This window comes from Phalangium opilio, unplaced genomic scaffold (assembly GCF_054372755.1).
Source record: "Phalangium opilio isolate 3A_F unplaced genomic scaffold, DU_Popi_V2 ptg000194l_1, whole genome shotgun sequence".
NCBI lineage: Eukaryota > Metazoa > Arthropoda > Arachnida > Opiliones > Phalangiidae > Phalangium > Phalangium opilio.
In genome coordinates this window covers 922242-934127 of record NW_028324212.1, presented here as the reverse complement: position 1 = coordinate 934127, position 11886 = coordinate 922242, and the positions used below count along the sequence as shown (strand labels likewise).

At 35.9% G+C, this 11886-nt stretch overlaps 1 protein-coding gene and 1 long non-coding RNA gene across 2 annotated transcripts; both read right to left on the bottom strand.

The window, feature by feature from the left end:
* Positions 1 to 6886: 6886 nt before the first annotated feature.
* LOC149622318 (sterile alpha motif domain-containing protein 3-like) lies at positions 6887 to 8496 on the bottom strand. The gene is made up of 7 exons (XM_089853560.1): positions 8336 to 8496; positions 8163 to 8274; positions 7899 to 8108; positions 7615 to 7833; positions 7375 to 7555; positions 7238 to 7314; positions 6887 to 7162 (listed from the first exon to the last, which is right to left on the bottom strand). The coding sequence occupies exons 1-7, from the start codon at positions 8425 to 8427 to the stop codon at positions 6887 to 6889; spliced, it is 1167 nt and encodes a 388-aa protein (XP_089709686.1). The 5' UTR covers positions 8428 to 8496.
* A 61-nt stretch (positions 8497 to 8557) lies between these two features.
* On the bottom strand, positions 8558 to 9009 carry LOC149622317 (uncharacterized). Its single transcript, XR_016374980.1, has 2 exons — positions 8863 to 9009; positions 8558 to 8805 (listed from the first exon to the last, which is right to left on the bottom strand). It is a non-coding gene; the product is annotated as an uncharacterized LOC149622317 (long non-coding RNA).
* Between the last annotated feature and the right edge of the window lie 2877 nt (positions 9010 to 11886).

The window sequence follows — 11886 nt, the reverse complement described above, 5'->3', positions numbered from 1 at the left end:
AAGGAGTTCATTGGAATTTACACGGTTATCATCATCATAATAATAATAATAGGGGCTAAGCTTCATGAAACGAGAAAAAAAATATCTTTTGTATTTTGTTTCCGAGAAGGTAGGCTGCCTTGTTTTTTAAGCTTACAGCATGGCAATCACTTAATTCATCAACCATTGATCAGACCCTATAACCCTTGACAAAGTGTGTGATCAAGGTAAACAAGTGCCTGCCTACATCTGGAAACGTTGGAAATGATGCAATGATTTACATTTATTCACTAAAGAAAATATTCAGGAATTTTATCATGATTGTTTGCAAAAATTAAATCATGAATATTTTTGGAAATTTAATCATGAACATTTTTAAGAATCTCATCATGAATATTTTCAAGAATTTAATCATGAATATTTAGAAAAATCCATCTTCAATATTTGAAAAAAAATTCTTCATGAATATATAGAGAAAAAATTTTTTCATGAATATATAGAGAAAAAATGATTCATGAATATATAGAAAAAAATCCATCATGAATATTTGGAAAAAAATACATCTTGATTATTTTCAAATTATAACGAATGGTTTTATAGATGTTAAGCCTAAAAGTGCCTGACCTTTCCTTAAAATTTAAATTGAAATTCTTCCTGTTAAAAAAACTCGATGTCCTAGATTAGTGGTGTCTTTGAAATTTGAGTAACAAATGGTATATAGGATATTGTAAAACATGGGTTTGATTTATTGGTCTTCCAGTACTAATTTCTGTATTGGTATACTTACGACGGTTTATTTACTGAATCAAAAACGCGATGCAGGATTGATTGACGTATAAACAGCTGGTAGTGTGTTCAAAACTTGTTCAATATCTCGATTTACATATTAGAACTGAAAAATAGCTTTTTGGTTCTATCGAATCACATGGGTATACGGACTAAACACTTCCAAGACAAAAAACCCAGGCATTACCTCCCATTACTGAAATTGTACAAAATCCCCCATCCCCAGACAAAATCCCCGGTTGTTTACCCTATCCGAGAAAACTGAAAAATCCCCCGATAATTATCCCCATTATAGAAAAACACTTCAGCAATCCGGTAGACGGTAGTGCAATAGATCAGGCGTTGGACTATTTCTAATTAATTCGTTGACTTTCATTCATTTCAAGGGAAAAAATAAGTTCAACCACTGAAAGAACGCTTGTGGGAGTTTTTGAATTACTCATATCATTCACGGGGTCTCAGGAAACTCTTTGCCAAATTTCAGCCTTATGTTAAGGATAAAGAATGCGCGCGAAGAAATTTGTTTTCACGCTATAGGATAGGCAACTCCCCTATCTCCGACAGCAGCTTATTCTATATATACTCTGTTTCAGCTTCGGTTGTCAGCACGCGCAAAGCTAGGTCTCTATGTTATGTAGCTTTGTGCGTGCTGACAAGAGCCGAAGAAAAAAATGGATAATAAATGTCCGCGAGATTTTTAGCTCAAATCCACGGACCTGTAGGTTTTAGTTTATAATACGTGTATAGTCGTATGTAATCAATTAGCGGGTCCTTCAAACATATCAAGGAACGTTGTGCTATTAAAAATAGCGAAAATTCTTTCTTGAGATTCCCAAAAGATTTAGAAACGTAATAAATATTTATAATAGTAACTAACATCCTTCCCTAATAGTCTAAATTAGTATTACTTGAAATTTTAAAAGTCACTGGCTCAACCATGAAATCGACACACGACAGTTGAGGCACTTCAACTTTTTTCGAAGCCTACTAGAATTTCCGCCCATACATTTGAGCTAAAATAGAGAGCTGCACGGAACGGAATTTTTTCCGTTTTCCGAGGAGTCCGTTCCGTTCCGCCGGCTGAAACAAAATCGGAATGAAGAAAGATCTATATTACGAAAACGGAAGAGCTAATGAAGGAGTTGTGGAAACGGAACGGAAACGGAATAGCTTATGATCGAATTTATGGAAACGGAAGAGCTAATGAACGATTTATGGAAATGGAACGGAAACGGAAGAGTTAATGAACGATTTATGGAAACGGAACCGAAACGGAAGAGCTAATGAACGATTTTATGGAAACGGAACGGACACGAAGAGCTAATGAACAATTTTATGGAAACGGAGAGCAACTGAACGATTTTATGGAAACGTAACGGAGACAGGAAAAATGTCATTTGAGGATAGCAACTTCATTGATTTCATTCTTGGATTTAAAGCTACACTTCTTCGGTGTAACTCGTGGATATCAAGCAAAGATAGCTCTTTTTTTAGCATCTCTCGACACTAAAGCAATTATGAAACATGTTTAAGTGGCATGCGTTGGTTTTTAAATTATAATTTTTCAAGATATATTTACTTTGGTAATTTCGAGATGCTCATCTTCGGAGGTAACAACGTCGCAATGATCTAAGAGTTTTTGTTTCCACGGGATAAATAGATGTATTGTTGGAGCTTTATCCTTTGACAATTTTGCAGTGGCAATTTCGAAAGGTTTCAACAACTTAATTAATTGTCGCATCAAAGAACGATCGATAGAATATAAAAGACGGCTCGATTCGTTACGCTCACGTCGCTCAGATAAGATTGTTTCTATGTCTATGTAGGCTTCTTCAATTGATTCCAGCATTGCAACTTTAGAGTTCCATCGAGTTAGACATTCTTGTTTTAAACTTTTCGAAAGCTTCTTTTGGAGGTCAGCTCGTTTAAAATGAGTAACAAGCGCTTTTGCTTTGCTCAATAGATTGGTTGTATCTGGTAACAAATTTGGCGAAGTTTTGGATTCAAAAATATGGCAAAGTTTGATGTTCAATTGATGGCAAGCTCACCAGAGACGTCGTTGGTTATGAGAAAATGTAGCTACCATATTTGAAGCACCGTCCGTTACAAAGCAAACTTCTTTCTCGTCTTCAGATATGTTAAACTCAGTAAGGATTTCTGTCATTGCTCGCTGTAAATCCGCAGATTTGTTTTTCAGAAATTGGTTTTGTGGCTAGCACGTAATTTTCCAAACAAAAATCTTCTGTCAAATAATGAGCTGTGGCTGATAAATAGTTTTGCTTCTTGTAATCGTCGTTCCAAATATCAGAGGTAATACCCATGTATTAAACTTTGGCAAGTTTGCCAATAAGAATAGACTTTTTTGAGTTGTATATATCTTCCACGTGTCTGCTGACAATTGTGGAATGAGGGAGGGGCTTCCTCGCATCGACTGAACCATATGTGGCACCAATCTTAATTAATTCTTGAGATAAATCAAGAAATCCATCTCCATCCAACACACGAAAAGGCCTTAGGTCCTTTGCAGCAAAATCTACTGCTTTAGAGAGAACTTTTTTTGGCAGAGTCCGGCACCTTTCGTTGTATAAGTTTAGTCATCTAACATATTACAATTTCTAATCACTGTTAATTGTTAGTTTCATTATAGTCTTTCAGCAACATGAAATCGCCCAAAATTTCAGAGGGAAAGCATATTTTCATGTTAAATTTTGGATGTCAAGTTGCTAAAAGACTAATTAATTAAATGTAAGTTATTTATTAGCTAGGTTATGTATGCGACTATGTGTGTAATCCATATAACTGGGAAATTTGACACGCGCCACGTTTTAACTGAACCAATATTTGAATATACGTATCAGATCAGATTAAAATTCAAATATACTATACATACGTCAGTTATGATGTATAATCGCACGAGCAGATCTACATTTTACAACTGTAAAAACATTACCTTAGTCTGAATTTTTCCTTCGTTGTCTCTTCCATAAACCATTGCAGGAGTTTGAATGCCTCCTTTGGATAAACATTTATGGTTCTTGAGCGTACTAGTTCCATTTTTGGAGACATAAGTTACCACAATTTTACACTCCTTAAAAACCACGAAATTAAGAAGTTCTCCATCTACTTGACAACGAAAAAATTTAGAAAATAGGGGAGATCCCTTTTCTTTTTCAATTAAGCCAACTCTTTCGCTTTCGGTGTCCAACAAATTTTGAAGCCACGCTTTCGTTATTTTTTCAACTGTATTAGATGCAGAACCAGATGCCATGATGAATTCATTAAATGTTTTGTAAAATTCAGATTTAAATTGAAAAATTTAAGCCAGTTTATTCGCCGAGGTCAAAAATGCACGAGAGAAATAAATCTATCCGTAAATTGTTTTCAGGAAGTTGATGCGCAAAAGCCGCAAACCCGATTTTTTCGCTCCGGCATCCGACTTGAGTCCGCAGACTAAAGTCGGATCATCTCGGATGCTTCAATAGCCAATAAAGAACGCGAGAGTATTCACGTTATAAATGACGTAAATTAAATTCCCCGCTTGTTTTCGTTCGCGTGTGCTTGACTAGGGAACAAAGGCTCTAGGAGTCTAGTAATAATTTCCCCAGCAAAATTCGGAACCGTTTAGCAAGAATACCAAAAAATTCTCAGACATCCTTATTGCTATTGGAAGCCTAAATAATTCATTACGTATGTAGTTTTCAAGGTTGTTTTTTCCCCTAATTTAGAAAATTAGTGAATTTAATATTACTGACTTGAGTACTAGTTTATTTACGCAATTCATTATTTAACTGACTTTCCTACATTAACAAATTAAAGTGCCCAATTAAAGTTGACAATTGGAAATAATGACCATGGGTCGGTACTCGGTAATTAGGGAAAGAATAAAGACTATAGAGTGTAGACGGTATAATTAGGGAAAGAATAAAGACTATAGAGTGTAGACGGTATAATTAGGGAAAGAATAAAGACTATAGAGTGTAGACGGTATAATTAAGAAATAATTGATGACTATAGAGTGTAGACGGTATAATTAGGGAAAATTAACGACTGTTGGACGGTATTTAAGAGAAAATTAGTTACTTTAGACGGTATAATTAGGGAAAATTAATTACTGTAGACGGTATTTAAGGGGAAATAAAATTACTGTAGACGGTATAATTAGGGAAGTTTAATGACTAAAGACATTAATTAGGGAAAAACCTGGTACAGTCAGAGAGGGAAATTTTTGAAAAAAGAAGTCTAGCTTTGGGAACCCTGACAAAGAATGCAATTGCAGGCACTTTTTGCGACACTAAAACCCACCAATATTTCCCCCTAAAAACGTAGTGACATCGGCATGGAAAGTAAACAATTGCCAAACTTAGAGAGCTATTCGGAACGGAATTTTTCCCGTTTTCGGCCGAGTCCGTTCTTTTCCGCCGGCTTAAAATGAAATCGGAAGGAAGAACGATCTATATTACGAAAACGGAACGGAAACGAAAGAGCTAAAAAAGAAGTTGTGGAAACGGACCGGAAACGGAAGAGCAAATGAAATAGTTGTGGAAACGGAACGGAAACGGTAGAGCTAATAAAGAAGTTGTGGAAACGGACCGGAAACGGAAGAGCAAATGAAAGAGTTGTGGAAACGGACCGGAAACGGAAGAGCAAATGAAAGAGTTGTGGAAACGGAACGGAAACGGAAGAGGCAAATGAAAGAGTTGTGGAAACGGAACGGAAACGGAGCTCAACGCGTGCTGACAACCCAAGGTGAATCAGATTATACAGAATAAGCTATACACTGTTAGTGTAAAAAGTTCAGAATTGAACCTTTTCGGGTTCAAAGACATGCAACCCATTCTGAACCTTAAAAGGCGCAAGGATGAACCTCAAAAAAAGGTTCAGTGAAGAACCCTAAAAAAATGTTCAAATAAGCTCCCTCTATAGGTTCAAATGCGATCCGTCTGAAGGTTCAAATGCGATCCGTCTGAAGGTTCAAATGCGATCCGCCTAAAGGTTCAAATAAGATCCGTCTAAAGGTTCAAATAAGATCCGTCTAAAGGTTCAAATACGATCTAAAGGTTCAAATAAGATCCGTCTAAAGGTTCAAATAAGATCCGTCTAAAGGTTCAAATAAGATCCGTCTAAAGGTTCAAATAAGATCCGTCTAAAGGTTCAAATAAGATCCGTCTAAAGGTTCAAATAAGATCCGTCTAAAGGTTCAAATAAGATCCGTCTAAAGGTTCAAATAAGATCCGTCTAAAGGTTCAAATAAGATCCGTCTAAAGGTTCAAATAAGATCCGTCTAAAGGTTCAAATACGATCCGTCTAAAGGTTCAAATACCATCCCTCTACAGGTTCAAATACCATCCCTCTACAGGTTCAAATACCATCCCTCTACAGGTTCAAATACCATCCCTCTACAGGTTCAAATACCATCCCTCTACAGGTTCAAATACCATCCCTCTACAGGTTCAAATACCATCCCTCTACAGGTTCAAATACCATCCCTCTACAGGTTCAAATACCATCCCTCTACAGGTTCAAATACCATCCCTCTACAGGTTCAAATACCATCCCTCTACAGGTTCAAATACCATCCCTCTACAGGTTCAAATACCATCCCTCTACAGGTTCAAATACCATCCCTCTACATGTTCAAATACCATCCCTCTACATGTTCAAATACCAACCCTCTACAGGTTCAAATACGATCCCTCTACAGGTTCAAATACCATCCCTCTACAGGTTCAAATACGATCCCTCTACAGGTTCAAATACGATCCCTCTACACGTTCAAATACGATCCCTCTACAGGTTCAAATACGATCCCTCTACAGGTTCAAATACGATCCCTCTACAGGTTCAAATACGATCCCCTACAGGTTCAAATACGATCCCCTACAGGTTCAAATACGATCCATCTAAAGGTTCAAATACGATCCATCTAAAGGTTCAAATACGATCCATCTAAAGGTTCAAAAAAGCTCAGTCTAAAAATTCTAATCCGAACCATGGAAATATTTATGTATGAGCTTTTGAAAAGTTTAAATAGGAACAACTGACAGGTTGAAATAAAAGCTCTTGAATGGTAGAATACATAAGTAAAAACTTTTTATTCTGCCCAAGATACAGCTTACACTCTCTAACACCCAGAGAGTGAATTGACAATAATTTGAAAAGAGGCTGGGATGCGTTTTGGAGGATCAATTTTTAAAATTGCAAATTGCACGAACTCTAAAGTTCTCTTCACCTTAGTATTGTATTCTAAATTGAACACATAGTAACAGGAGAAGTTAACAGCTATGGCATGAAGTACATCACTACATTGAATTCTTTCCTCTCCTATTGTAACACTAACTGGTTTAGTGAAATAAGTGTCGTGAACAACTCTGACCAAAGGGGTTGCTGATGCGTCATCCTTGGATAAGATATTTCAATGAGATGCATATTCAAAAAAAAAAACTATAATCACAACTAATTTCAAAACATGTACCTTTTCAGAAACCCAAGGAGTTATTTCCTCATTGAATAAATAAGGCAAACCAACCATAGCTGCAGAGATCCTAACATCTAAATTTAATGAGGGTTGACTAATTTTTCAACAGTATAAATTAAAGTAATAAATAGTACCTTTAGTCTTTTCGCTACTTAAGGCATCACAGTAGTCATACAATTTTTTGATAAAATGTTTCCTTTTCGGCTTTTTACCAATTAAAGTTAAAATTTTCTCATGGTGAAGTTCAGCAAACTTGATAACAATTTTTTCTATAGGGCTACTAAGATTTGCCCGTCGGTTCATTTCTTTATACATCTGTAATATAATTTAATTACATAATAATTTATAATAGTTTTAAAATAATTTTCACCCACCTGTTTTTCACAAAACAAAGTTGGAAATTGCGCAAAAATATCTGATATCAGGACATTTTCGTCAGCAGCTAGGGCTTCCCTATATACCAGAGTTACGGACATCTTTAGATCTATTGTGATATCATCTGGTTGACTTTTGCTCCACTCTTTTTGGAGTTGGGAAATATGAGGTTTCACACTCTTTTCGTCTTCGCCCCTATAATCACCATTTGACGGATTCTGTAGTAGAATATGCATATTACATTAGTTTTATATTAAATATTTTTTTCAAGCGGAAAGCATACCCCAAGTCGTTTTCTCTTTGGTAAAATTGCATTCATATTTAAACCATCTGAATCACCTGGTTGCGAGTCATCTGGTTGCAGATCTTTAGCTTTTCTTTTTTTTTGTACCGAGGCTCCATGGTTTATTTTAGCCTTCGCTATTTCCGAATCCCCAATTAGTGGAAATCTTTCATGCTTAAATTTATTTTTTAGCGACTGCCACCATGTTGTCTGTGTAATAACAATTAGCATCATAAATATAATCCCAGTGACCAGTGTTCTTACATATGCCTTTGTGAGTTGATGTGCGTTTCCGTGTTCATCACGATCACTCAAAAATTTGTGTTTTTGAATAAGTCTTTTCACAACTTCAATATATTGTTCATGTGAGGGATACCTATAAATAGACATTATTATAACCAGGGAAAAAGCCTCTCCAAGGGTATACAAGATCATACTTCGTATAGCGGGACAAATCTTCATACAAAGTGTTTATGATTTTTGATCTCATCTTTCTTGAAAATACATCTTCGTCTTTTTTGGAAATCATATTTTCAACGTCCACAGCAAACCTTGGCACAGAATACACAAGAGGAAATATCGGCCTCCTTTGCAAACTTGAACTATAAACAAAATTATTTGTAAAATATTGATTTCTGACATTTTCAATTGAGGTTAAATTATTTTAAGCACCTTGAGCATCCATTAACTGTTTCTACAGCTTCATTGTCGTTGATTTCAGATGTACTGGGACTACATTCAGCTGCCGCGATGTCATCGGTTTGAGATTTAAGTGTAACTTTCAGACGTGAGCCATCGTCAGGTAATTCGTGTTCTATGTCCAACCAATCGTCATACTTAGTTTGAAAAACTTGTAACAAGAGGCTGTCGCTCGAGTTACTTATTTTGAATGAATTCAAAATATGCTCTAATAAATCAGAGTAATCAGCATTCTCTACCAGTTTTAGCAGTTTTTTGGACAAACCATAAGTAACATGGTACTCCGGCATCTATAAGAGGGAATTAACTAGTTATTTGAAGAAAAAACATAAAAACTGGAATTTTAAATATAATAAACATTCAGAGGAACACACATACAATATACGCAACATTTACAAATTAGTCCATTTGCTCAGACAGTGCCGTAGTGGAATATATAGCTTTCCATCTTTTGAATAGATTTCGAGAGAGTAGAAACCATTTCTTTCGCAACCCGGTTCTATGATTTTCCAGTATTTCGCATCATATAATTCATATGAGTTGTAATGACTGTTAAATCGGCTTGGAACAAAAACTCTTCCACAGAGAAGCCATATATTGCAACATTGTATGATATTTGTGATTTTGAAAAATAATGGTATATCTTCACTGTGCAATAGGTCCATGACTACAACTGTTTCTTTTTGGTATTTAACTCCGTTAAGTTGAAGCGTTGGCGATTGATAAAGGTTCTCAACCATTTTCGATGGATAATTAGCTTGCATGTGTAGTTTTATGTTTTCCAAAAGGCTTTTGGTAACACTGAGTTCTTTATTAAAACTGATTTGCCGTCATCTATTGGATCTTGTATTAGACCGTTAAGTCCACTTAATTCATAACATTGCAGAAATTGGTGACGTTTAGCAGCTGTTCTTGGGACGTTAATGAAATTTCGGCACCGCTTAATAATTTCTTTAATTTGTGCTTTGCTTCATATCTCATACACCACAATTTAATAAGAGGTCCGAATTCAGCCAACAGCCGTGGATAATGGATCAGATAGTGTAACTTGGGAATGAAAATATCTAATTCTTGTTCTACCGCTAATGCTAGGAAATCATCTATAATTATCTTAAGATATGGAAGCCAAGATTTTTCTACTAAGGGGGAACAAATAATTTCAATTATCTCGCTTAAAAGTAATATACACTTCCATGTCTCGTTTCCTTCACTAACTAAATCCCCAAACATTAACGGAAATAACTGAAACAAGCACTGCTTTTGGGAAGCTGAGCCACTTATATTCGATTTCCCTTTAATAACGCCGTCCGAGATGGTACTCGGAATTTTTGATTTAGTTATTGGCCCGTATTTGAAATTAAGAATTCTTTCGTTTATTAGTTTTAGAGTGAGAGATTCGTCCCTAATTAATTTAACTATTAAAACGCGGAGGAATTTTGGTACAATACCCTCGAATAAATCGTGCATGCAGTCAGGAGGGAAAGATTGAGAGACTTTAAAGTCTATTAGTTGTTTGAAGCAACATTTGTTTTTAACCCCATATATGGAGGAATTTTGAAAGTTATCTTCAACATTTTTAACATGGTAATTTATGATTTCTTCCGTTCTTTAAACGTATTGACTCTCCTTAAATTTCCTGGAAATTTCGTCGTGCGAGGCCATACAGAACCTACAGACCCGCCCTTTCGAAAATGATTGTGTAAAGCCAGCAATAGCGTGACTTGATAAGTTATCACCTGACAAAGTGAGTACAGTTCCATGAAAGGTCTCAGTTATTGAGCCATTTGATACGGTTAAGCCTTCTGTTTCTAGTTTAGAAATATCATCTATTAAAGGCTGATAAACTTTCCCATACCCATATTTTTTGAGATGCTTATCCAAAACTGCCACCAACAAATAAATACTCGAGAGTTTACTACGATATCTAGAGCTTATATTTCCAAGTGCCATGTAGGTCATGCTCAACTTATGTGTACCCTTTTTAGCCCCTATTGGATTAGCTACTTCTATTTCGTCTGTGTAGAGCTGTATTTGCAGGGCTTTCCGATTTGTTGAAAAAAGCCAGTGAGATTGAAAATTTGGCCCATCTTCTATATCAGAAAGATATTCTTTTTCTTTTGCAGACGTTCCGTTTTTGTCTTTTGTTACTTCTTCCCAAATGTCATTTTTGCTAAGCAACAGCTCTAGAAGCTCTAATATAGGGACATACTGAAAGGTTTCCATTCTGAGCTTTCCACTTTTTGCTGTTTTATTTGAAAAACCAAGATTGTATTCAACGGGTGCAATCATGCGTAAATTGGTTAGGCAATACTTTTCCAAAGCTTCGGGATTTTTTATAGTTTTAGTGAAGCTTTCTACAACATCAATAGGGTCCGAAAAGCTACTGGTTGGAATTTCTAAAGCTTGCGCTAGTAGACTGGCAACCCCTTTTTAAATTTGACCAGCAACTGACACGGGTAGTTTGTGAACTTCTCGCACTTGTAAAAGAAACCGAACATCACTGTTACTCAATTCGTTTAAACTAGTACAAGTACCCTTGTGTAACTCATCATGTGACTGGAAATAGTTATGATTTTCCTCCTGAGTTATTTCGTGATCAACGTCTATTGTTTCAACTGCCAAATTTGGTACTACTTTTAGGTTTTTGTTCTTTTTAATTTCTACCTTGTGCCCTCTATATATATGCGATTTAATAGCTGAATAGCTTTTGAACTCTTTAGGACAGCCTGACACACAACACTGTATTTTCATATTTGGTTGGTGGTTGTGAAGGTTTCGTAAATGGGCTAATTAAGTTGAAAGTGATGGTCTTTTTGTGCGACAATAAGAACATTGAAAAATCTCCTGTTCCATCGTGATTATTCAATAACTTTCGTTGCAACAGAATGATAACCAGCTATTTAAAGCATTTGCAAAAAATTAGAACCTTAATCATGACTGGCTGAATATGGGATATAAGAAAACAGTCATGCCCGCAGGGAATTTGGGTTAAAATATTTTTCAATGCTGAAGATATTCCTATTTAGGAAAAGTTAAGAATTGTCCTAGGACTCTTTAGTTTATGGAGGAAGAACTTGGTTCCAAAAACTGAAACTGAGTATGGCGTTCTAGTTTTACTTTTTTTTTTGGAAAACCTAACTGTCGATAGCTAACAGTTGAGAAAAAGGTATGACGTCATTCAGCGCCCTCTCTGCAGGAGAAATAGGGTTTCCAACCAGTGGAATGAGTCAAACACCAGTAATTGCTGTGACGTTGCAATGTCTGAACTGTTAGCTTCCTAACCCCACTT